This window comes from Rhinopithecus bieti, unplaced genomic scaffold (assembly GCF_001698545.2).
Source record: "Rhinopithecus bieti isolate Rb0 unplaced genomic scaffold, ASM169854v2 scaffold_28456, whole genome shotgun sequence".
NCBI classification, from domain to species: Eukaryota; Metazoa; Chordata; class Mammalia; order Primates; family Cercopithecidae; genus Rhinopithecus; species Rhinopithecus bieti.
Window position 1 is genome coordinate 407,100 of NW_016812403.1, and position 27,999 is coordinate 435,098.

The 27,999-nt window shown below is 40.9% G+C and overlaps 1 protein-coding gene across 1 annotated transcript in view; it reads right to left on the reverse strand.

Annotated features, from left to right (window-relative positions):
- Positions 1-3,657: 3,657 nt before the first annotated feature.
- The window catches only part of RIC3 (RIC3 acetylcholine receptor chaperone), a 55,926-nt gene continuing 31,584 nt past the window's right edge, over positions 3,658-27,999 (reverse strand). The window contains 2 exon segments of the mRNA XM_017896375.1: positions 3,658-8,322; positions 22,682-22,827. Of these exon segments, the coding sequence (XP_017751864.1) occupies positions 7,883-8,322; positions 22,682-22,827 (586 nt within the window). The 3' untranslated portion in view covers positions 3,658-7,882.

A 27,999-nucleotide genomic window follows, 5' to 3' on the forward strand; every position in this document is an offset into this window, starting at 1 on the left:
CTCTCTCTCTCCCCCCCCCCCCCAACTCTCTCACTGCTGTCAGGGAATATTTTAGAACCACAAGAGATCAGCGGTGGCAGGACCCTTAGGGATCTAGTACAACCTTGTTGCTTTAGGTGAATCACACTCAGAAAACGGGGCTTGCCCTAAGTCACCTAGCTGGTTAATAACAGCATTCAGAACTTCAAGTTCTCTTGATTTCTTTGTTCCTATTGTCCCCCAAGAAACTAGTATCTCTGGCCTCCTGGGGTCCATTCTGCATGCCCTCCCCACTTCCCCCGATTCCAGAGACTTAGAAACAACAGAGTTGATACATAAGATTGAAACCATTCCAGTAGGAAATCAGGCAGTTTGCTGTTGAAAGTTGTCTGGCTTTTTGCATGTGAGCAAAAAGCAGACACAGGACTGGCCTGTGTCTGGCCCCTCTGTGAGGGCTACTCAGCAGTAAGCAGGCCTTAGTAAGGCTGCCGCACACTTTTTGGTCTAGGTGAGAGTGCATAAAGGTTCTGGGGGTGAGCCTGATAACTCTGCTATTTCTCCTTGGATGGCACCATCCACCCGGCAGGCTTGGGAACTCTAAGCTCAAGCTCTTGCTCATTTGTCATTTACCCTGGTGGAAGCTTCTTGCCCAGATAGAGATCTGAAATCGGTGGGAAGCAAGCAGGGATTGTACCTTGCTTTAGAGTAGATATGTTTGGAAAAGCTAAGTAGAAATTTTTTAAAATAAAAGTTGTATTTTAAACATGTTAGGCTTTGTAGGTAAAGGACTTGTTTTGACTTAAGTAGAAGTAATATGTTCTCATTTCTTTGTAATCTAGATTTTCCTATTTTGAATGCTTAAAGCAAGGCATACCTGTTCTAGCAGGATCTGCCCACACCTCGGCCGTGCATCTCTGTGAGAGGCCCCTCCAATGATTAGCTTTTGCAACATGGTCCAGTTTCTAGAGGGCACTAGAACTTTCTGTGCCAGGGCTGGCAAGTTATCATGGTGCCATCCTCCTTTCTATAGTTCCAGTTTAGCCCTTCTTTCCCTGCCTTTAAGGAGAAGAAATGTGGTGACATTTGAGATGATGGAAACTAGATCACCTCTAATGTCAGGTCAAGCTATTTCTCTGGATCTATGATTTTAAGATAAAACAGGCTGGTTCTGAGTTCTGGTAAGACAGAGACCCTGGTGGCAGTGGAAAAATCAGAAGCACAAAGGAAAACTCTTGGCCTCTGCTTTCTCCTGTAGCACACAGAAGAGGGAGTTGGCTAGATCTTTTGGTGGGGTCAGGAAATATAGGCTGAGCTTTCTAGTCTGAGTGTGGAGAAGGGTAACCTCAGCCACAAAACTCTGTCAGGCATTGAGTGACAAGCCTCAGCAGCTGAGTGCACTCCTGGTGATGCTGGTTTTCCTTGAATACCGGCCCTGGGGCTATGGGCGCATGGACTCGTAAAGCTGTTGGCGCCCCTGGAAACCACCTGGGTTCAGCCTCTCCCACAGTAGGAGTTCTTGCCCTTCATACCCTCTCTCTGGATGGATGGTCCTTGATTGGGCAGGGAATTAATGACAGAATGAGCAGTCCCTAATGGTATTGGGCAGCTGGGAGTTTAGGCAGCTTCTCTGTAACCGCTCCTGGGACCACACCTGAAAACTACACCCTCTGCCCCAGAACAGTTCTGCAGAGTGGTGAAGTTCACTTCCCCAACTCTTCTCCAAGTCTAGCTTTTCTTTCCTTCTGGCTCCAAGGTGCTCTGTGTCGGTCTGTGTATATGTGTGTCTGCGTGTCTCTGTGTATATTTGGGGAAAAGGGCGATCAGCAATCAACTGAGGTTTCTTAATTGTGATTATATTCCTGAGAATGAGTAGGACAGGAATAAGGATGTTATAATCGCCTGTGGATTTTGTCCATTCATTTCATGCTCTTTGAACAGAAGGTATACCTGGGAAAATACCAGCTCTTTCTCTCAGGGTTCTGAGTGAGAGGACACCATCCAAGAATGTTGTTAGCTTTTCAGTTCCCACTCTGCATTGCCTGAAGAAATTGGTATGTTGCACGTATGCTTTTGGTTGAAATTGAACATATTCTAGTGAATGTGCCTTAAAAATCACGACACTAGTTCAGAGGAAGCACATAAGGTCCAGACCTATGGCAAAGACAGGTGTTGGAAGACAGGACTGTGATAATCAGAAGCTGTAAGAGAACTTTTGGAGCCTGCAGGATATTTACCTCTTAAATAAACTCAGCATTTAGAGGTAGTTCTAAATTTAACAAGTAACAGGGTTGGTTTGAAAGAAAAAGGTCCATGCTTTGCTTACAATGGAGTCTGCAGTGAGGGGAGATGCTGAGATAGCCATTTCCATGGCTCTGTTATGAAAGCACAAATTCCATCTCCTAGATGGACTTCCTGGTTTTCTCTTACTGCAGTAACACTGGCCTTCCCTTCTCTAATTCCTTACCCCAGCTGCGGCATCCCTGTGTCAACCCAGGATGCCAAGTGGCCCTCAGATTACGCTTCTCCAGATAGCTGAATGAGTCTGCTTTCACTGTTACTGGGACCTGAATGATCTGCAGTCAGGGCCCAGAGTTGAGACTCTATACTACCCTGGGCTCTGGTCTGTAGGCTTGTAGTAGCCACCAGTAATAAGCCAAGGGCTGGGCTCTTGAGTTTATGGCCACCTGGAATTTTCTGTCATCTCATACAGTTGGGAGGGGCAGAACAGACATTATGACAGGTTTGGTTTTTAAATTTTCCAACCAAGTTTGAAAAGGCAAGTTGGTCTTATAGAAAGCACTACTGCACTTAGTAGCTATGTGATTTTGAGCAAACCATGTAATCTCTCTAGGTCCATTTTCCTAACCATAAGATGAAGATGTTACATTGTCAAAGCTTGCTGTAGGATTCGGGGTGAATGAAAGTTACTCCTTGCTTTCATCACTACCTTTATAGCTCATCACTGTGCCTTTTTTTCTTTCCTAAGAAAGACATCACATCCCTCTCCTCTGTGCTCCTGTCCCTCCCTCCCCCTAGCAAGGTCCAGGCAAAGCTGGAGATGAGGCTGAGATCCAGAGTTTCCTAGAAGGCAACTTAGAATGGCTAGGAAAGGGGAACCTGACTGCTTGGTCAGGAGGGTGCAGTATCTCTTGCTGGGAACACAGCCAGTTTTCACAATGCCTAGAATGTGTGTGTCTATTTGCACAAGTTGTCTTTTCCTATTTTGGAGTGGTCAGACATTTATTTTTGTTCAAGATTATCTGGAGTTTTAGACAAATTTACAAAACTGTGCTTTTATTAAGTGACTTTTTGAATAAACTTCTTTGGTATTCTGGAGCAAATGTATTTATTTATTGGTATGTGCAATGACAAACTTGGTATTTTCCCATGTTGACATTATGTTGTAGAATTTAGTGTTTGTCTAAGTACAGACATAAATCAACAAATTAAACTTGAATTGTTTCAACATTTCCGTGTACTTTTTTCATAAAAGGGGGAAAAAAGCCCTGTTTACTTCCTAATTTTTTTCTATACCTTTCATTCATTGTTTTCTAGGAGCCTCAGGTGGGTAAGTAGGTGGTAATAGCAAAGAGGTCATAACCTCACCAATGACATGTAGGTCAACACTGTCCTCCCTCTGGCTGTCCCTTTCAAGTTTAAGGTTCATCAGAACCACACCCAGAGACTGGAAAAATGGTGAAGTCAGAAGGTTCTTAAGTTAGAGCAGTTCTCTTCAGGGTCTGCTGTGTCACCTAAAGGGGCTGGCGGTTCCTCAGCATCCCGTGGGCCTGGCCTTAGGAAGAGAACAGGGCTGTAGAGATGAAAAAGGTACAAAAGACCCAACCACTTGATTTCTCTGGGCTTGCTTGGACCCTAACCCATTTAAACAGGACTTAGACATGCTTAGGAATCTTTTTTGTTGCAGGGCAGCTGTGGCAGATTTGAAACCAAAAAGGAAGGGAGGCTACAGTGGTAGCTAGAAGCAGACGTGAAAGCTAATGGTCTGACCCAGAGAGGAGGTTATAACTAAAGGCACCCAGAGGCTGCAGAAGGGCCCTGGGCCACTCCTGGCAGTCACGGTGGCCTTAGAGGGTGTCCAGTGTGACATCTCAGCAACACTGGACTCGGTGGTGACGGTGATCATGCTGTCACCAAGCACCTACCATATGCTTTGCCCTGGCACAGACACTTTATAAACAGCATCTTATTTAATCCAAACAGCCCTGTAAAGAGAGCATTTCCCAATTCATGGGGAAACTGGTTCTCTGAGAGGTTAAGGAATGGCCTAAGAGGAGAAATTTGGCCTATTTTCTTTGTATAAAAAAAAGGAAATGAAAAGGAAGCACATTTTAGAAAAGTCAATGGTCAAGGCAAAGTCATAAATGTATTCATGTTTTTTTCTCAATATTGCTGAATAGCTAAAGTATTAAATTTTTCTTTGGAACACAAATAGTCCAGATTGAAGGGAACTTTGAGAGTGGGGTAATAAATAGGATTTGTTTATTCCCCCAGATCTAGAGTTCTGAGGTGACCAAGGGCATTTCCTACGTGAACCATGGCCTATCTCCTGTGGCCTCTGCCTCTGCCCCTGGTGGGAAATAGCATATACAGGATATTCTAAAAAGGAAAGAGGGTTTTGTTTGTTTGGTCAGCAGATTGAAAAATCTTAGATGGCTATAGACAGGGGTGGCCCTATGTCCAAGATAGTCTTAGTTTATGCCTATCACCTTGGCATAATTACATTAAAGCTCCCTTTTTCCAAGGTGTTTGCATTTGGACCATAAGTTATTTGATTGCCCAAGCCATATAAGGTGCAGAGTATGGTTCTCAAAGGCCACTGCTTCTACAGGCCAAATACACCTCCACTCCTCAGCACACCTCCCTGGGTCCAGCTTCTGGAGCTAGTCATGGAGATAATGAAATGGTTTCTTTGTGCTCCCGTTGTGACCAGGAAAGAGGATCTCCTGGCTGCACTACCCACCTGATTTATCAAGAATGATCCCAGATTATGCATTTGTTTTGTGGGCTAACTGTCCATAGAGGTATGACTTGTGTACTCTGCCACACTGCCCAAAGGCCAGGGGACTGATCAAGTTCCCAGCCCCCTTGTTGTGAGAAATGAAGACCGCAAGGAAAGAAACAGCAGCCCTGGCAACAAAAACCAGTCCCATGATTTTGTCATCCTGGGTTGTATACACACATAACTATCATCCCTGAAGGATAAAATAATTCTGGAAAATCCAAAAAGAATTGTCTAAATTCTCAATGACTGAAAGGTACATCCAAATGTCTGATATATAAATACACAAATATACTCCTTATATATAAACCAACCAAGAGCTAGGGCAGGAAGAACTACCATAAGGGCTTAGTACTTCTGGCAGGAATTTCCATAAGCCAGTTTTCCCCAAAGACTAACAACACTTTACATAACAGCCTCATCAAAATACTTGAACATCCATGTATTTTCACACCCTACTGCTTTTTTCAACATCTCTTTCTGCCAAGAATGTCCTCTCTTCTTTGCCCAGCTGAAGAAGTTCTTAGCATGCCTCAAGGCCCACCTCCCAAGAAACTGAAGTGTCTTGGAAATACTTTAGCAAAAACAATTTCTCTTTCCTGTAGTTTTGGGCCCATGTCTGAATTATAGCATAGCCCTTATAATAAAAACATAATTACCACTTAATGAGTGGTTATCATGTATGAGCTAGAACTAATGCTGTTTTACACACACTGATTTCATTTAACCAGAACTTTTAATACTCCTCCCTTTACTACCCTAAAGCCAAAGCTCAGACCAGTTAAGGAGCTGACCCAAGATTCCACAGCTAGAAAATGCAGGGACAGACCATGGCTCATGTTTCTCTGCCTGCAGAATTCACAATCTTGAGCCCTCTTATAGGGTCGTAGTTCATTTTATCTGTCAGGCTCTCTCTCGTTAATATTGAGTTTTTTAAGAATAGAAATTGAGCCTCTGTTCCTAGTACCTAGCACTGAGCAACTGACTGCTAAATGAATGAATTAGCTAGAAGAAAACAGAAGTATTTATCTCTAATAAGGGAATCATATCCTAGGGCAAAAAGGAAATCTGAGCGAGGAACCCAGGGCTCTCCTCGTAAATTAGCCCCTCATAGTGAACGAAGGGAAATAACAGAAAACAATTTATCGAAACAGTAAAGAGCACCTGTTATTTTTCACCTTTAGTGTACATCTAGATTGCATTCAGTACATTTTAAACTGCATTCCTTACAATGTGAAGCAAATGTTCTACACAGAGATAGATGCAATATACTTTCTATAAATTCAGTCTTGAATGACTTTTCTCTGTAACTCAATAATAAATGCCTAGTAGTAGCTGACAGATTATCTTATTATGATCCCATACCTTCTAACAGCAGTCTGTATGCTGATGTATGATTTTAAACTATTATTTTCCCGGCATCTTATTCATGCCAAGCATAATGTAACTCTAAAAGCCATATCTACCTTTACATAATTTCTTAATTTTCCAGTCTTCTACAATTCATGACTGGGAATGTCTTTGGGAATGTGCCCTCTTCAAACTCTCAGGTCTTACATGTAAACTGAATTCACACATACTTCATGATGTAGTTCATGGGTGCTATCTTGTCTCAAGAAGACATGCGTCAGATGCAGTAAGGAGAAAAGGCCTTTAGTTTGGTCAAAATCCTCCCAGGCCTAATCTAGTTGCGACTTTCCCCAGCTCTCTCAAAAGACCCAAATATCTGAGTATGGAACATATAGTCTCTACCCCTGGGCACTGCTATATTGGTTCTCTGCAACAGACATACTCCAACTTCCCTGCTGAGTTGACACTTTGTATACAAGATCAGTTCTCATTTCTGTTTCAATTTATGTGCTTTTGAGAACAAATTTCTCAAAGGATGCAACATTCAGAAACAGCTTTAGGTAAGGACTGTCCATAAGCGCACAGATTCTCTCCCCAGTTGCTGGCTTCCTGGCCGTCTGAGTTCCTCATGGCAGAAGCAGAATTCACAATCTTGAGCCCTCTTACAGGGTTGCAGCCTCCTCATGGCAGGACCATCCCTGGGCAGGCCTTCCTGCAGCTTCAATGGCCTCAAGTCTTGTCTCTGCAGGGCAGGGTCTAAAGTCTTTATCTAAAGCTTCCTCTGTCCACTGAAAACCAGGAGTGCAAAGGTACTTCTGGGCTTGGCAGTTCTGTTAAGGGGTAAAGGAAGCTAGATATCCAGGCAGTATCAGAGTAAAACAGTCCCCAAACAAGCCTCTGGGCTCATTCTCAGATCAGTGGGAGTTTTCCCTACTCTGGAGAAAAGAGGATGTTTGAGGCAGCATCAATGTTCCTAGGAAGACCCTCACTGCAAGGAAGAGGCTTCAGCTCAGAGAGCAGTCTTACCCTGCTCTGCGCCCAGCCCCACAAATAAAATGTTCTCTTCTCCCCAGGGGACTACTAACCTGCTCAAGGCCCAAATAATAAGGCATCTTGGAGTCTGAAATCTTCATTCTTGCAACCTTAAGTCCTCATCATCTGTAAGCTGATGTTCGTTCACAGGTGAACTATATGTTACACCTACTAGGAAGAGTCAAGACTTTTGCCCCTGAGTGGTTCCATCTGTAATTACAATAGACCAAAACATAATTACTTAATGGATCAACTTCTCTGATAGGGGAAAGGCAGGAAGAGAAAGAGCAAAGCTGTCCTGTGTTCACACTAATGTCCGTGTTTTACAAGGTGACAGGTGTGTGAGCACCAGGAAGGATACATGATATCCGTGATAGTGGCCTGATAGCTATGACACTTGAACACAGTGAAGAAAGTACAGGGCACAGGGCCAAGAAGGAAATCTGAGGAGAGAAAGGTCACCTTGGGACTTGAGTAATGGATACTTCAGACTGGCTGTTTTCACTCTAAACCCTGGGGGTTACGCTTCCTCAGCGTGCTGCCTGTATGTGCTTTATCGATGTTGATGCCCAACCCTTCATCTCTAAAGTCTTGGGACCACTCTTCTTTGGTGGTTTCCTCTTGCTCAAGGTAGCTATCTGCATTGAATCCAGCATTCTCTGCCAAGACAGCAGGATCCTCGTCTTCATGAAAACAGCAGGAACATGTTTCTGGCTTTGGATCACACGAGGTGACAGAATTATCTTCCTGGGCTCTGGGGTCAGTGGGCAGACTTTCCCAACCCAAATGATCTGATTCTTCCTCTTCTATCACTCCCATTCTCTCAGCTGTTTCTTCAGCAGAAAGCTCTTTTGGGTCAGGGTAATCCACCAAGATTGTTTCTTGCCTAGGCTTGATACACTCTGAAAGGTCATAAATTGGATAAGTCTCTTCAGGGTAACCTAGAGAGAAAAGCAGCACAAAGTATTACAAAGAATGTCTCCTCAAAAAAAAAATAGTGTCAGGTTCAAAGAGGATTCTCAGGCAGCAGCCATCCTATCCTAACAGATCCATTCAAGACATCTCTTAAGATTCCAGTAGTTCTAAAGTTTCACTTGAGCAAATTCTTAGCAATCTGGCTGACTATCCCAATGCTCTGAAATACAAACCAATTCAGGTGAAAATTCCTTCTTATGTGTAGGGTGCTTGGGGCAGAGTTAAGTCTTATACCACGTGTTTTTGCAGTACTGATGAAGATTAAACAAACAACATGAGCCTTTAGTTTAAAAAAAAAAAAATCAAATACCAGAGCACAGCTCCAGGCTAATGTTTATAATTTCTATTTGGAACAATTTCCAAATCTTCCTTGGTGAAGGGGGGAGAGGAAAGGAATGCTAAGCTCTTTGAAAAATACCCCATGAAGCTTTCTATTTATCAAAACAATTGAAATGGCTTGCAAGTGTCAAAAATAGAGAGCACGTTAGCAAGACATGCCCAAGACCCCGAAGGACAAGCACTGCATTTTTGGAAGACAGAATTCCTGTTGTTGGCTTCTTCATCTTCACAAAATGGAACAAAAGAAAACAACAAACTGGTAAACAAAATGAGTAACACTGGTACTGAATCCCAGCTAGGATAATGAGAAAAGAGAAACTGTTGCCAAATTACCAAACGAAATGAAATAAATCTGTGTCAGCCAAGCAAGGCTGAGCAGCAGATGGGCCGTGCTGGAGCTCACACACCAGTACTGGCACCAGCGGCAGTGATCACGATACAGTGCAGAAAGCTGGAGGATTCAGAACCCATTTGCCCATTATGATAATTGGCAAATTCAACCCTAACATAAACCACTCTGTGCCTACAAACTGTGACAAATAAGTCTTTTTTGGTGAAATGTAGGGTGTGGGGAGACATTTCTACATTCACTGCTTTTCTGACTATAAAATCATACAGACACATTTGTAGAAAATTTGGAAAACATACAAGCTAATTTAAAAAAGAAAACACAAATCACCCATATCATCACTCATAATAATTTGCTTTTTTCTGGCCTTTTAACCATATAAAACATGTCTTTTCTTTTCTTCTTTTCTTTTGAGGCGGAGTCTCGCTCTGTCACCTGCCCAGGCTGGAATGCAGTGGTGCAATCTCGGTTCACTGCAACCTCCACGTCCACGGTTCAAGTGATTCTCCTGCCTCAGCCTCCCAAGTAGCTGAGACTACAGGTGCATTCCACCACACCTGGCTAATTTTTTGTATTTTTAGTAGAGACAGGGTTTCACCACGTTGGCCAGGCTGGTCTCAAACTCCTGACCCTCAGGTGATCCACACACCTCGGTCTCCCAAAGTGTTGGGATTACAGGCGTGAGCTACTGCGCCCGGCCAACATGTATTTTCTTATTCCCTTTTTTTTTAAAAAGAAGGATCATATTTGTGCATAAAAGGTTATATCCTAATGTTTTTCAATTCAACATTATATCATGAGCATCTCTCCATGTCATTAGGCATTTGAAAGCTGGCTGCAAAGTATCTCATCATATAGCTACATAACTGACATGATTTACTAGTCCTCTTTTCTAGGACATTTAGATTCTTTCCAATTTTCCCCTATTATAAGTAGTATACAAGTTAAGATCTCTTAATGTAAGTCTATGTCCACTTCCTTAATTCTTTAAGATAGACTTCTATAAATAGGAAAACTAGACCAAAGGGAATGGACATTTTAAAAGTCTTTTTTATACTCTGCCAAATTACTTTCCAGAAGAGTGGTATAAATTTTCAATCTTACCAGTGATATAAAGACTGTCCATCTTATCACCCCCTCACCAGCACTCACAGTAGTATGTTAAGAATTTTGCCAGTGCAGCTTTATTCCAAGGCTCAACTTACTGTGGATGGAATGCTAGGTAAAGTGGAGCTTAGCTACCCAAGACCCTCAGCCTCCACGGTCAAGGATAGGAGCTGGAAAAGCTGCTTGCTAGTCAGCTCCCAGCCCCTGAATGCTTAAAAGAAGCCCATTTGCTGGCATGTCCCTGCCTTCCCACACCTAGAACAAAGCTTACCTTTGAATTTTCATGACTATCTGCTTTAAGAGGGAAGGCCACCCAGACTCAGGCTCTCAGCCTACCCCAACACCAGGCCTCAGACCAGCTCTGCATCCCTAGTCATAATGCCTGTACCCACCAACCCAGCCTCCATGCTGGCCCCTGCAGATACAGACTCCGGACCTACCAAGCATCAGGCAAGCAACTATGGCCCCATAATCCAGTCCCACCCTAGGTTCCAGACAAAACCAGAGCCAGGTCTGCCCGTATAGCCCCAATGCCAAATTGGCACCCCTAACTTCAGTTACCAGGCCAGCACCTGCAGACACAGACTCCAGGCCTGCCCAGTGCCAGGCTAGTCTCTATGACCACCCCTACCTTCAGGTTGGCCCCTGCATTCCCACAATCCAGCACACCCTGGGTCTAGGCCAACCCAGTAGACCCTAGCATTGGGCTGGCCCTCAGAACCCCAGGACTGCCCCTATGGACCCAGGTTCTAGGCTGGGGCCTGTGGCCAGCCCTAATGGACCTAGCCTCCAGACACATCCATCAGACTCAGACTCCAGGCCCATTTCAGTGGACCCAGGCACCAGGTTCATTCTAGCATCTGGCCAATCTCTGAAGACCCAGGCTCAAGGCCCAGTCCACCCCCAGGTCAGCCCTTGCGGACCTAGGCTTTGGGATAGCCTCTCCGCACAAGATACGAGCTCCAGGTCCATGCCTGAGGATTCAATCAACAGGTACACCCCAGGGGATCCAGGATTCAACCCCAACCCCATGGACTCAACACCAGGCCACCCTGCCTAAGGACTCTAGCAGCAAGGCCACCTGCAGATCACACCAAATGGCCTACCCAGAATCTCTGGGCATGCTGACTGGCGAATGGCTTTTCCAGACAAAGCCAGTATGCAAAAACCATTCACCAGCATAAGTCCCTGCTTCTTCAAATGCACAGACACCAATGCATAGCCATGAGGATCAAGAACAATCAGGGAAACATGTTGCCACCAATGAACAAAATAAAGCACCAGGAACAGACCCTAAAGAAATGAAGATATGGCTGGGCACGGTGGCTCACGCTTGTAATCTCAGCACTTTAGGAGGCCAAGACAGGTGGATCACCTGAGGTCAGGAGTTCAAAACCAACCTGGCCAACATGGTGAAATCCTGTCTCTACTAAAAATACAAAAAGTTAGCCAGGCATGGTGGCAGGTGCCTGTAATTCCAGCTACTCGGGAGGCTGAGGCAGGAGAACTGTTTGAACCCAGGAGGCAGAGGTTGCAGTGAGCCGAGATTATGCCATTGCGCTCTAGCCTGGGCAACAAGACAAAACTCCGTCTCAAAAAAAAAAAAAGGAAATAAAGACACATGAACATGAATTGCCTAACAAAGAATTCAAGATAACTGTTTTAAGGAAACTTAGCGAACTTCAAGAAAATACAGAGAAACAATTAAAGGAAACTAGGAAAACAATTAACTAAAACAAAAAATTTACAAGAGATTGAAATTATATTTAAAAAATCAAATTCTACAGCTGAAAAATACGAGATATGAAATGAAAAATGCAATAGTATCAACAGCAAAACTGATTGAGCAAAAGAATGAACCTTTGAATCTAAAGACATTATTTGATAATATACAGTTGGGTGAGAAAAAAAGAATGAAAAGAAAGAAAGCTTATGGGATTTATGGGGCAGCTTATGGGATTTATGGGAACTGGAGTTCAAGAAGGAGGAGAGAGAGACAAAAGGATAGAAAGTTTAAAGAAATAATAGCAGAAAACTATACAAATCTGGGGAAAGTTTTAAGTATCTGGGTATAGGAAGGTCAAAAGTCTCCAATCAGACTGAACTCAAGTAAGACTATATCAAGAAGTATTATAATCAGACTATCAAAAATAAAAGAGAGGATGCTGGAAGCAGCAAAAGAAAAAAGTAGATCACATATAAGGGAGTTCTAACAGATTTATCAGCAGAAACCTTAAAGGCCAGAAAAGAGTGGGAAAATATATTCAAAATGCTTATGGAAAACAAAAACAAAAAAAAGGTCAACCAAGAATATTGTAGTTGGCAAAGTTCTCCTTCAGAAATGAGGAAAAAACAAACACTCTGCCAGACAAAAGTTGAAGGAGCTTATCCCCACAAGATCTATCTTATAAGAAATGCTGAAGGGTGTTCTTCAAGTAGAGAGCAAGGGACACTATTTAGTAACACAAATATATATATGAAAGTATAGGCTAGGTGCAGTGGCTCACGCCTGTAATCCCAGCACTTTGGGAGGCTGGGGTGAGTGGATCACCTGAGGTCAGGAGTTCAAGACCAGCCTGACCAACAAGGTGAAACCCCACCTCTACTAAAAATACAAAATTAGCTGGGCGTGGTGGTGCATACCTGTAATCCCAGCTACTTGGGAGGCTGAACTGAAAACTATAAAATTTTGATGAAAGAAATTGAAGAAGACACAAATAAAATGAAAAGATGTCCTGTTTATGAATTGGAAGAATTGATATTACTAAAATGTCCATAGTATACAAAGCAATCTACAGATTCAACACAATCCCTATCAAAATTTCAATGACAATTTTTCACAGAAATAGAATAAACAATTCTAAAATTCATATGGAACCACAAAAGACCCCAAATGGCCAAAGCAATCGTGAACAAAAAGAACAAAGCCAGAGGCATCACAGTGCCTGATTCCCAAATCTACTACAAAGCTATAGTAATCAAAACAGTATGTTACTGGCATAAAAACAGACATACAGACTGATGGAACAGAATAGAAAGCCCAGAAATAAATCCACACATTTACAGTCAATTTTTTTAAACAAAGATGCCAAAAAATAAAACATACACACATACACATAGGTCAAATGACAAACACAAAAAGGTCAAAGGACAATCTCTTCAATAAATAGTGTTGGGGAAACTGGATATCCACATGGAAAACAGTGAAATCAGACCCTCATCTCACACCTCACATTTACAAAAATCAACTCAAAATGCACTGAAGACTTAAACCTAAGACCTGAAACAGTAAGACTACTAGAAGAAAACCTAGGGAAAAAGCTCCATGACATTGGTCTGGAAAATGATATTTTTGGATATGACACCAAAAGCCCATGCAACAAAGGTGAAAATAGACAAATGGGATTACTGCAAAAAGCTTCTGTATGGCAAAGGAAACAACAGAGTGAAGAGACAATCTATGTAATGGGAGAAAATATTTGCAAACCATATATTTGATAATGGGTTAATATATAAAATATATAAGGAACTCAACTCCGTAGCAAAAGAAAACCTAATTTAAAAATGGGCAAAGGATATAAATAGACACTTCTCAAAAGAAGACATTAAAAATAGTCAACAGGCATATGAGAAAGTGCTCAACATCACTAAACATTCAAGAATTGCACATTTAAACCACAATATCACCACATCTGTTAGAATGGCTATTATCAAAAAGACAAAAGGCAATAATAAGTGTCGGCAAGGATGTAGAGAAAAGGGAACCCTTCTATACTATTGCTGGGAATGTAAACTAGTACAGTCATTATGGAAAACAGTATAGTGACTCCTCAACAAATTAAAAATAGAACTATCATATGATCCAGCAATACCACTACTGGATATATATCCAAAAGATAAGAAATCAGTACGTCAAAAAGATATCTGCATTCCCATGTTCACTGCAGCATTATTCACAATAGCCACACTATAGCATCAATCTGAACATCCATGAATGGATGAATAAAGAAAATGTGGCACACATACACAACAGAATACTACTCATTTCTTTTTTTTTTTTTTTTTTTGAGACAAGGTCTCACACTGTCACCCAGGCTGGAGTGCAGTGGCACAATCTCAGCTCACTGCAATCTCCACCTCTTGGACTCATCTCAGCCTCCCACCTCAGCCTCCCAAGTAGCTGGGACTAGGCACATGCCACCATGCCTAGCAATCTTTTGTATTTTGTGGAGACAGGGTTTCACCGTGTTACCCAGGTTGGTCTTGAACTCCTAAGGCTCAAGTGATCCACCTGCCTTGGCCTCCCAAAGTGTTGGGATTACAGGCGTGAGCCACCACACCTGGCCTATTCAGCTTTCAAAAAGGAAATCCTGTTATTTATGAACTTGGAGGACATTATGTTAACCGAAATAAGCCAGGCACACACAGACAGATACAGCGTGATTTCACTTATACGTGGAGTGTAAAAAAGTCAAGATCATAAAGAAAATAAAATGGTGGTTATCAGAAGCTAGGGGGATCAGGGAAATGCTAGTCAAAGGACATAAAATTTCAGCTGGATAGGAGGAATAAATAAGTTCAAGATATCTATTATATATTGTACAGACTACAGTTAATAACAGTATGTTGTATATATGAAAATTGCTAACAGAGTACATTTTAAGTGTTCTCACCACAAAAATCCTTAAATATGCAAGGTAATGCGTATGTTAAATAGCTTGATTTAGCCATTTCACAGTGTATACATATATCAAAACATCAATATATATAATTTTATGTATTCATTAAAATAAATAATTTTCTTTTTAAAAGAGGAAGAGGCCCCCTGAGGAAAATCAAATAACTCATAAAACTGCTGAGGTAGTCTATGTAAGCCAACATTACTGGTTACTCAAGAACATCATTAAGGGCGGACGCGGTGGCTCACACCTGTAATCCCAGCACTTTGGGAGGCTGAGGCAGGTGGATCATGAGGTCAGGAGATCAAGACCATCCTGGCTAACACGGTGCCCCATCTCTACTAAAAATACAAAAAATTAGCCAGGCATGGTGGCAGGAGCCTGTAGTCCCAGCTACTTGGGAGGCTGAGGCAGAAGAATGGCATGAACCCAGGTGGCAGAGCTTGCAGTGAGCCAAGATCGCGCCACTGCACACCAGCCTGGGCGCGACAGAGCGAGACTCCGTCTCAAAAAAAAAAAAAAAAAAGGAACATCATTAAAAATATAAGCAAGCAACAAAAATTCACTGCTCCTATGAGAAAACCAGTAGTTCAAAATGAGGGAACAAAACTAACCGAAACTATGCCAATAGTCCCTAATAAAATAGTGCAGGAAATAGCAGTTAACATCAACCAATTTATGATTGATATTCCCAATAATATTCAAGAAGATACTGCATTGATAAAACCTAGCCAGGCTTCAATTTAAAAAGGGAGCAAACAAGAAATAAAAAGGAACTATTGAATAGAAAGCCATAATTGTAAATAAAAAAAAAATTAATGCTCAGCAAGAAAACAGCAGATGGGGCGAGGTGCATTGGCTCACTCCTGTAATCCTAACATTTGGGAGGCTGAAGCAGTTGGATCACCTGAGGTCAAGAGTTCGAGACCAGCCTGACCAATATGGCGAAACCCTGTCTCTACTAAAAATACAGAAAAATTAACCAGGAGTAGTGGCGGGCACCTGTAGTTCCAGCTACTTAGGAGGCTGAAGCAAGAGAATCACTTGAACCCAGGCAGCAAAGGTTGCAGTGAGCTGAGATCGCGCCATTGCACTCCAGCCTGGAAGACAGAGCGAGACTCTGTCTCAAAAAAAAAAAAAAGAAAATAGCAGATTGAAATGGATGTGGCTGAAAACCAAATTAGTATATTAAAAGTCCAAGTTGAGGAATTCTCCCAGCACAAAGATAAAATGATAAAGAAGTGTAAATTATGAGGAAAAAAGATAAGCTGCATGGCAAACTATCAACAATATCCAATTTCAGAATTACTGGAATTCTAGAACGAGAGAACAAAATAGGGTAAATGGGCACAATAATTAAAGAGATTATAAAAGAAAATATCCTTTAGCTGAAGAAAGCCTTGAGTCTTCCGATGGGAAGGACTCACTAAATTCTTGACAAAAATACTATGAAAAATCCACACATTCGTACACACTCAGACATGCGCAGATTATCTGACCAAATTCAGAATTTTTAAAAGCTGGAGGCATCACGCTACCTGACTTGAAACTATACTACAAGGCTACAGTAAACCAAAACAGCCTGGTACTGGTACAAAAACAGATATATAGACAAATGGAACAGAACAGAGGCCTCAGAAATAACACCACACATGTACAACCATCTGATCTTTGACAAACCTGACAAAAATGCGAAATGGGGAAAGGATTCCCTATTTAATAAATGGTGCTGGGAAAACTGACTAGCTGTATGTAGAAAGCTGAAACTGGATCCCTTCCTTACACCTTATACAAACTTAATTCAAGATGGATTAAAGACTTAAATGTTAGACCAAAACCATAAAACCCCAGAAGAAAACCTAGGCAATACCATTCAGGACATAGGCATGGACAAGGACTTCATGACTAAAACACCAAAAGCAATGGCAACAAAAGCCAGAATTGGCAAATGGGATCTAATTAAACTAAAGAGCTTCTGCACAGCAAAAGAAACTACCATTCGAGTAAACAGGCAACCTACAGAATGGGAGAAAATTTTTGCAATCTACCAATCGGATAAAGGGCTAGTATCTAGAATCTACAAAAAACTCAAATTTACAAGAAAAAAAACCAAAATACCCCATCAAAAAGTGGGCAAAGGATATGAACAGACACTTCACAAAAGAAGACACGTATGCAGCCAACAGAGATATGAAAAAATGCTCACTATCACTGGTCATCAGAGAAATGCAAATCAAAACCACAATGAGATACTATCTCACGCCAGTTAGAATGGCAATCATTAAAAAGTAAGGAAATAATAGATGCTGGACAGGATGTGGAGAAACAGGAACGCTTTTACACTGTTGGTGGGAGTGAAAATTAGTTCAACCATTGTGGAAGACAGTGTGGCGATTCCTCAAGGATCTAGAACTAGAATTACCATTTGAGCCAGCAATCCCATCACTGGGTATATACCCAAAGGATTATAAATCATGCTACTATAAAGATACATGCACACATACATTTACTGTGGCACTATTCACAATAGCAAAGACTTGGAACCAACCCAAATGTCCATCAATGATAGACTGGATTAAGGAAATGTAGCATATATACACTATGGAATACTATGCAGCCATAAAAAAGAATGAGTTCATGTCCCTTGCAGGGACATGTATGAAAGTGGAAACCATCATTCTTAGCAAACTATCACAAGGACAGGAAACCAAACACTCATAGGTGGGAACTGAACAATGAGATCACTTGGACACAGGGTGGGGAACATCAGACACTGGGACCTGTCGGGGGATGGAGGGCTGGAAGAGGGATAGCATTAGGAGAAATACCTAATGTAAATGACGAGTTGATGGGTGGAACAAACCAACATGGAACACATATACCTTTGTAACAAACCTGCACGTTGTGCACATGTACCCTAGAACTTAAAGTATAATTTTTTTAAAAAAAAGAAAGAAAATAAAACAAATTTCCAGACAGAAAACAAGTAAGCTAGCTAACTAAAAACAGGTAACCTATTGAGAAAAAGGAGCAGACCAGGATAAGATTTCTCATTTTCAACATCAAATTAAAGAATGAAGCAATATTTTCTAACATTTTAGGGAAAGTGGCATAATCAACGATTTTATACGCAGCCAAACAATTTGTTTGTGTACAGGTGAAAAATATGTACAGATATCCGAGTACTCAGTCCACAATACTATATGGGAAAGAAATATGAAGATATCCTTGACAAATACAAAAATTAGTCAAAATTTAAATTCAAGAAAAATGATGCTATATATAAGACAGTGGTTAACAATGAAATCTGTAAGAATTATCAACATAAAATAAGTATTGATAATGTGGCCTAGGAATTTAATGCTACTGTTAAGAAATGACACTTAAAACAGAAAAGGTTAGTATCTTTAAAAATTAATATCACTTGTAGTTAAAATTCCATATATTTTCAACAAAACCTAAAAGGTAGGTAGTGGGGGAACAATGAAAACTGCAATTTGGAGGAAAACTGAATTTCATTTCATTAATTACTTGTGAGATTAAAATACTTTTTTATATGTTTCATAGCTGGCTGCATTTTTTCTTTGTGAACTGCTTATCTGTAAGGATATCAGTGTTTTCTAAATTAGTTCAAGAACTTTTTAACATATTAAAGATATCGGCCAGATGCAGTGACTCACATCTGTAATCCCAGCACTTTGGGAGTTTGTGGTGGGCAGATCGTTTGAGGCCAGGAGTTCAAGACCAGTCTGGCCAACATGGCGAAATCCCATCTCTACTAAAAATAAAAAAAATTAGCTGGGCATGGTGGCGCATGACTGTAGTCCCAGCTATTTGGGAGGCTGAAGCACGAGAATCACTTGAACTCAGGAGGCAGAGATTGCAATGAGCAGATATCAAGCTACAGCACTCCAACTTGGGCAACAAAGCAAGCCTCTGTCACAAAAAAAAAAATAAGATAACTTTTTTCAATTATATTTGTTATAAATATTTTCCAGTTTATTCTTGTCCTTTAAACTGTGTGATATTCTCTGATCTGCAGAAGGTAAAAGTTTTATGTATTTAAGTTACACAATCTTTTCCCTTAGAATTTGTGTTGCTTTTAAAAAAAATTAATCTTTTTTATTTTTAGATAATTATAGATTCACCAGCAGTATATAAGAAATAATACAAGCCAGGCACAGTGGCATGCACCTGGAGTCCCAGCTACTCAGGAGGCTGAGGTGGGAGGATCGCCTGAGCCCCAGCATGGGCAACATGGTTAAGACCCTATCCCTTTAAAAAATAATACTAATAGTAATACAGAAATCTCATGTACCCTTTATCCAGTTTCTCCCAAAGGCAACATCTAGCAAAACTGTACTACAATATAACCACAAGGATATTAATATTGATACAGTCAGTATACAGAACATTTTCCATCACCACAAGGATCCCTTATGTTGCCCTTTCATGGCACACTCACTCTTTCCTACTCCTATTCCTCTCTTAACTCCTAGCAACAACTAATCAGTTCTCTATTTCTATAATATTGCCATGTCAATTATAAATGTAATCATATAGTATGTGACCTTTGGGAATTATTTTTCCCCCCACACTCAGCATAATTCTCCGGAAATTCATCTAGGTTGTTGTACATATAGTTCATTCCTTTTTATTGCTGAGTGTATACCACAGTATATATATACCACAGTTTATTCACCTCCTAAAAGACATTCAGGTTGTTTCCAGTTCTTGGCTATTAAAAGTAACTTGCTATAAATATTCACATGGTGGTGCATGCCTGTAGGCCCAGCTACTGCGGAGGCTGAGGTTGGGGAGTTGCTTGAGCCCAGGAGATCAAACAGTGAGCCATGACCATGTGCCACTGTTCATGGGCAACAGGGCAAGACCCTGAAAAAAAAAAAGAGAGAAAAACAAAAGAAAGAAAAAGGAAAAGAAAAAAAGGAAAAAGGAAAAAGGAAGGAAGGAAGGAAAGAAAAGAAAACAAAAGAAAAGAAAGGAAAAAAGAAAACAAAACTCCAGACCAAGATAATATCATTGGAGAATTCCACATAACTTTTATGGCATAAATAACAGTAACTCTACAGAAACTTTTCCAGAAAACAGAAAAAGGAACACATCCCAATGCATTTTATGAGGCCAGGATTACCCTGAAATCAAAACCAAAGACATTACAGGAAAAGAAAATCACAGACCAATATCCCTCACATATGCAAGACCTATACCTTGGAAACTACCACATATTGCTGAGAGAACTTTTAAAAGATCTAAATAAATGGTGAAATATAACATGTTCATGAACTAGAAGATTCAATATAATTACTGTATTGATTCTTCCAAATTGATTTAATGATTCAAAGCAGTACCAATCAAAATCCCATTAGGCTTTTTCATAAAAACTGACAAACTAACTGTAAATTTATCTGAAATTGTGAAGGAAATAGCCAAAATAATTTTGGAAAAAAAATCTGAACAACTTGAACTACCCAAAATCAAGACTTACTATAAAGACACAGTAATAAGGACCATGTGCTATTGGTACAAGTAGAGACATACAGATCAATGGAACAGAATAGAGCCTAGAACAGACAAGCACATGCATGGTCAACTGGTTTTTCAAGCTAATGTCAAGCTAATTAAATGTAACAAAAGAAGCTGAACAATTGGGTATTTGATATGGAAAAAAATAAACCTCAGTCCTGACACCTCAGACCATCTATAAAGGTTAACTCAAAATAGATCACAGTCCTAAATGTAAAAGCTAAAACCGTAAAATTTCTAGAAAACATGGGAGTTAGGCAAACCTTGGGTTAGGCAAATATTTCTTAAACAGAACATAAAAAATGGGCCTGGCACAGTGGCTCATGCCTGTAATCCCAGCACTTTGGGAGGCCGAAGCAAGCGGATCACAAGGTCGGGAGATTGAGACCATCCTGGCTAACACGGTGAAACCCCATCTCTACTAAAAATACAAAAAAATTAGCCAGGCATGGTGGCAGGCGCCTGTAGTCCCAGCTACTAGGGAGGCTGAGGCAGGAGGATGGTGTGAACCTGGGAGATGGAGCTTATAGTGAGCCAAGATGGCGCCACTGCACTCAGGCCTGGGGGGCCAGAGCAAGACTCTGTCTCAAAAAAAAAAAAAGTAAATCATAAAGAAAAAAATGGTAAGTTGGACTTCATCAAAATTTAAAACTTCTACTCTTTGAAAGATGCTGTTAAGAAAATATAAAGGGCCGGGCGCGGTGGCTCAAGCCTGTAATCCCAGCACTTTGGGAGGCCAAGATGGGCGGATCACCAGGTCAGGAGATCGAGACCATCCTGGCTAACACGGTGAAACCCCGTCTCTACTAAAATACAAAAAAAAAAACTAGCCGGACGAGGTGGCGGGCGCCTGTAGTCCCAGCTACTCGGGAGGCTGAGGCAGGAGAATGGCGTAAACCCAGGAGGCGGAGCTTGCAGTGAGCTGAGATCCGGCCACTGCACTCCAGCCCGGGCGACAGAGCGAGACTCCGTCTCAAAAAAAAACAAACAAAAAAAAAGAAAATATAAAGGCAAGCTACAGAAAATATTTGCAAAATACAGAAATGACAAATAACTTGTACTCAGAAGATATAAAGAACTCTTGCAACCCAACAAGAACCTAATCAACCCAATTTAAAAATTGGCAAACAATTTGAACAGACACTTCAAAGATATGCAGATGGCAAATAAGCACATGAAAAAATGTTCATCATCATTAGTCATTGGAGAAAGGTAAATTAAAGTCACAATTAAGGTATCATTTTACACTCACTAGAACAGATAAAATTAAAAAGACTAACAAGACCAAGTGTTACCAAGGATGTGGAGTAACTTCAATTGCCATACACTGCTGCTGGGAAGGGAAAAAGAAGAGCTACTTAGGAAAGCAGGTTGACAGTTTCTAATAAAGTTAAACATGTGGTCAGACATGGTGGCCCATGCCTATAATCCCAGCACTTTGAGGGGCTGAAGCAGCTGGATCACTTGAGGTCAGGAGTTCAAGACCAGCCTGGCCAACATGATGAAACCCTGTCTCTACTAAAAATACAAAAATTAGCCAGGTGTGGTGCCAGGCACCTGTAATCACAGCTACTTGGGAGGCTGAGGCAGGAGAATCACTTGAACCCAGGAGGCAGAGGTTGCAGCAAGCTGAGATTGCTCTGCTGCACTCCAGCCTGGGTGACAAAGTGAGACTGTCTTGAAAAACAACAACAAAAAAAGTTAAATATACAATTACCTTAAACCCAGAAATCTCACTCCTAGGTATAGACCCAAAAGAAATACAAATACATGTTCAAACAAAGACTCATATGCAGAAGTTTATAGCTGCTTGAGTCATAAGAGTGCAAAGGTAGGAATAACCCAAACGTTCCTCAACTGGTGAATGGACAAATTATGGTATAAGCAAATAACTGACTACTACTCAGCAAGAGAAAAAGTATGGATACACTCAATAACAAACATGAACGTCAAAAGTATTACGCTAAATCAAAGAAGCCAACGAGCATATGCAGTATAATCCACTTACACAGAAAAGGCAAAACTAAAGGTACAGAAAGCACTTCAGTTGTTGCCAGGGGCAGGAGAAGGGCATTAGCTACAAAGAAGGGGGAGCTTTCTGGGGTGATGGAAATGTTCTTTATCAAAATTATGGTGTGATTATACAAACTCTATACATTTGTCAAAACTCATCCAACTGTACATTTAAAACTGGTTAATATTCCTGTTTATATATTATACCTCAATAATGAAGCTAATTTTTAAAAAATCTGTACGATCTCTTTTCTGGGCTGACAGCTAATAAAAAAATGAGAAGACACTGTTTACCTTCCCAGTCCTCCATGTAAGGAGCCTCCTCAGCTTCTTTCTCTGGAGAAAATCTGTCAATGAATTTTCCTTCTTTCATGACCCTGGTGATTTCTCGGAGCTGATGCAGCAACCGTTTCTCTTGGTCAGAAGTCACAGTCTGTGTTCTGCTTAGAAATATCAGACAATCCAACCATTTAGTGGTAAATACTCCTAGGCAATAGACATAAACATCACTATGGTCTGTCTGGATACTGGAATAGAAAGTGCAATTGCAGCAGATAATTATTCTAGGAATTGATCCTCCAACTGCATAGCTGGGAACTAGAGATGTTAGTCCAATGTTTTGATTTTATAAATGGGAAAACTAAAGCCCAGAATAAAGTGATTGCCCATGGTCCCGAAATTAGTTATTGTCAATACTAGGACCAGACCCCAGATGTCTCAGCTTTCAGTTCAGTGTTTTTTCAGTGTATCTCAATGCCCTGATTCTCAATCGCCTAACAATTTCACTGTTACTCACACTACTCCATTTACTACAAGCCACTTTTCTCTGAAGCAAGGTCATCAAAGGAAAATGTTCTAGGCCATTAGCATCAACCAGGAAAATTTATGCTACTAGAAATCACCAGGCTTAATTTACTTGTGCAGGTATAAGGATAGATTCTAAAATTTCAGAGGTGGGTAATTTTGAAAACTCAATCATCTAGACTAGAGAAATTGGGGAAACTGGGGTCCACAGAGGAGAAATATTGTTTATATATTCATACTGCCACTTAATGGAAGCACTATAACTAAAACCATCCAGGCTTCTGATCACATTCTGTGCAATTCTTGAAGCACAGTGCTCAAGTTCCACATTTTGGAAAACCTGGTTTGAATCCCAACTTAGTTGTGTGGCTCTGGCAAATATCTGCAAAAATAACATGAGACTCAAGGATAACAGTATGATTATTTTCTTTTAGAGGAAAGCACTGCATCACACTGTTAGGCAAACAAGGTCCTACTTAGAAGACTGATAACTATCTGCTTTGAGACCAGTTTTATCTAGCAGCAGGATTTAATGGAGGCTACTTATTCTCCTCTTAAAACCCAAACACAAGTTAATACAACACTTACAAAGGAAAAATGATGTACTCTGTACTAGCCTGTGGAGATGGTCATCTATTTTTCTAACAGCCAGTTCTGAGCCTGCACTCATTTCTACGCTCAGTCTAACTTTAGCCTTAATGACTAATAAGGAAAATGAAAACACTATTTCTCCTTTCAACATGAAGATAGTAACTGAGGAAAATGAAGAGCCAACATTACCAGAGACCTCAGTGAAAGGAAAAACGAAAACACCATGAGTTCCACTTCTTCCACACCAAGTAGCTTCAAAGCCATGAACTACTAAAGATGCCTATCTGTTCCACATTCAGCTAAAATCCTATACTTACAGGGCCTCTGACAGCTCTATTCTTCCCATCAGTACAGGAGTCCTGACTCTCCAAAACTGCTCATCTGTCCCACATAACCCCTATTTCTTACTGTTAAAACAACCCACTTTCTGTGAGGCTTCTGGGGCCAACTAGAAGAGCTTACCTGCCTATCACAAACTCTCGTCTCTTCAGGTGGCACGTTACTTTTCCAGACTGTACACAGGGCATTCTGATCTTCAATGAACGCAACAGTCTTAATTCTGTTTCCTAAGTCATGGGAAATCAGAAGCCCTTATCCTAAAAGAGGATGGGTAGACTAGAGGAAGCAGAACAGACAAGAGCTTTCCCAGAGAACTCCAAACCAAAGCATCCTCATTTCACTCTAAACAAGTATACCTTTATTGTCCATATCTGGCATTATGCATTAATCATGGTCTACTTTATGATATATTCTGAATTTATTGCAATGAATATTTTCACGGATTCCTTATCATCTCAACTTGGTTTGATACTCCTAGAGGGCAGTAATAATTAAGTTGACAACAGTATAGGCACAATGCCATGATCACTATTAAAAGCTCAATAATTATGTGTTAGTTTGATTGATCCCCATTTCCTCACCATCCACTATTTTCTTCCACCTCCCTGAATTCTGGATTCCATTCTATCGTTTTACCAAAAGTTGCAAAAACTTTTACTCCTAAGTGATTTTCACTTTACTAAGTCCAAGGGTCTTTTTCTCACATTTCATTCTTCTTGACTTCTCTATACTATAGACCATCCTCTGCTTGAAACCTCCTCCTCCCTTAGCTATTGAGACATTTGTATTCCTCCCACTTCTTTAACCATTCCTTTTATCTATGACCCTGGCTCACTTTTCTTCCACCCACCTCCCAAAACAATTTTCCCAAGACTCAATCCTAGGACTCTCATTTCTCCATTCTTATAATCATGCCCTCAGGAAGCTGACCCAGTATCACAGATTAGACCATCACCTCTACAGAAAAGATGTCCTAATGCTACTATTAATCTTGACTTTTCACACAAATTCCCATCTCACAACTCCAGTAATTTCCTGGGCACTTCCACTTGGAGGCCTTGCGACTATGTTAAAGTTAATCTTAAATTCACCTCCTGAAACCAGGTCCCAGTTGGCTCAGAATCGTGAGCAACTCCATGAACAGGAAGACCAGAAGAGGCTGAGTATGGAAGATTCTAAGATGATAGAAAAATAAAAGGTCACAGTTGGGAAACAGCCTCACCAGAATTTTGAATTCTGTAAGCCCAGCAGAATCATCAAGTTCCAAAAGCAAGAGTTAAGCACAGAGAATTAAACAGATGTTAATAACACCATTCATGGTTAGAACAGAACTCAGATCAGGAAAAGATTTCAGGATACTGCAGCAGAGTCTGATATGCCTCAAAGATTTGGTGATCTTACCTTTCTCCATGGAGATTTTCTCCATCTCTCACTCCCAGCCAATGACTTCCAAACCTGAGCCCTTTGCTCTGACCTCAAGAACCAAATTTCCTATTGCTGTTTCATATTACACATGGATGTTCTGATGGCATCTCAGACATACTCAGTGTTGAACTTACGATCTCAACTCCAAAGCCTTATGTACTTTCCCTTCTTTTATATTTTATCTTGGTTAATGCCATAATCTTCCTTCCAGTTTGGCTGTAAATCTCCAATGCATCTCTATTTATTCTTCTTCATTGCTCTTATCTGGTTAGTGGTTTTCTTTTGGGGAACCAACTCATCTTCCATTCACAGTGCAAAGGTTAGCATGAGCCATGCATCCCCGACCTCTCCTTCAAGGGTGGCCATGTGACCCACAGCTAATCATCACATTCCATCCCCTTGGCTGCAGGGATTGATTCAGGGATAAATATAGGACCCAAGTTGAGCCAACTTTACTTTTGGACCTTGAACACAGTGAAGCCTGAACTGAATACTTTGACATTAAATTCATCCTGACAACAGTCCATGAGGAGACTGTCCCTTTGTTCCTGCTCCCTAAATGCCCAAAGCTGCTCTGGTTACCACCCTTCCTGAAACCTGGATGTTTAGTTGTTCCTTTGACATTATGAGCTACCCCATATTCTTCCAATAAATTCTGCCTCCTCGCACTTCAAACTTTTTGCTAGCCAGAGATGGCTGCTTGCAACCAAGAAACCTGATACAGCCTGTGATTTTTCTTCTTCCATTAGGTGCCCTTAACTTGGCCCCACTTTTCCACTCTCACTGGTCTATTTATTACCATTTGCTGAAACCTTTTCAATAATGTTCCAGCATACAGTCACTCTATATATTACTGTAAGAGTTATTTTTCTAAAGCATAGCAAATCGTGGTATTTCTCCTCAAAAGCCTTCAGAGACAAAATAAGTGTGTGTTGTCGGGGGAGAGAGGAGCTAGGCAAATGAAAAAGTATATGCCAAGTCCAGAGGCAAAAACATACAGGTATTTTAGAGGAACAGCAAGTGGTCAGTGTGGCTGGACCACAGAGAGAGTAATAAAGAAAGATAAAGTAAGAGAGGTACAAAAGGCCAGGTCACTCAGGACCGTGTAAGCTATGTTAAAGATTCTGTGCTTTTTCAAAATCAAAAGGGACCTGTTGAAGGATTAAAACAAAAGAGATAATCCATCTGTTTGGAAACCAGAAAGAAAACTGAAAGGTGGCAAAATTAGAGAAACCACATGAGATAGCTATGACCTATGTCAAAAACAGGTATTCATTCACTCACTCATGCACTCACTCACTCATTCTTTCTTCTACTTCATCTAATATTTTTTTGGAGCCTTTTATGTGCCTGTGCTAAGCTCTACAGCTAAGAAAGATAATCCCTGACTTCACAGAGCCTACAGTCTTTTGCAGGAAGACAGGCTTATTAATTAAATAGAAATGACAAGACATGGTGATTAATGAGATATGGGAAGTAAAATAAAAGGTGAATCAAGGATAACATCTAATTTCTGCTTTGGGCAACCAAGTGGATGGTGAAGCCATTTGCTGATATGGAAATTAAAGGTAGAGTAGGTTCACTTGGGGGATAGATGATTAATTCCATCTTGGACATTCATTCATTCAATAGATTATTTATCATGTGAGGAGGATAAAGGTAGGTATCTATGAGATATGTCCAGTGGCCTCTGCATATAGAGGTCAGGAATTGAAGTAAAGGACCTCAACAGAGAATGGTCATGATTTCCTCTTCTACCACAAAAGCGTACAAATGCTTATATCAAAAGTGAATAGGGGCCAGGCACGGTGGCTCACAACTGTAATCCCAGCACTTTGGGAGGCCAAGGTGGGCAGATCACCTGAGATCAGGAATTCGAATTGAGCCTGGCCAACATGGTGAACAAGCTTGCCTCTACTAAAAATACAAAAATTAGCCAGGTGTGGTGGTATGTGCCTGTAGTCCCAGCTACTTCGGAGGCTGAAGCACGAGAATCACTTGAACCTGGGAGGTGGAGGTTGCAGTGACCTGAGATAGCACCACAGCACTGCAGCCTGGGTGACAAAGAGAGACTCTGTCCCAAAAAAAAAAAAAAAAAAAAAAAAGAATAGGTATTCTAATTCAATAAGTCTTTACTTAGTACCTACTAGACAAACACACTCAACAAAATAGGCTAAGTCTAGCCTCAAAGAGTTTACATTCCAGGAATTCATGGCAAAAATCTGTAGCCCCACGCATGTACTCAACATGCCCACCAGGGCACTTTGCTGCCAGAGGGTGCACCGTCCCTGCTTTTTTCATGGTCTGCTTGACCATACCATGCTTCTAGCAGGTAAATTGTTACAACTGGGCATGCTATTCCAGGAAGGAATACAGCCTGTGATTTTTTTTTTCTTCCATTAGGTCCCCTTAATTTATCCCCACTTTTCCACTCTCACTGGCCTATTTCTTAC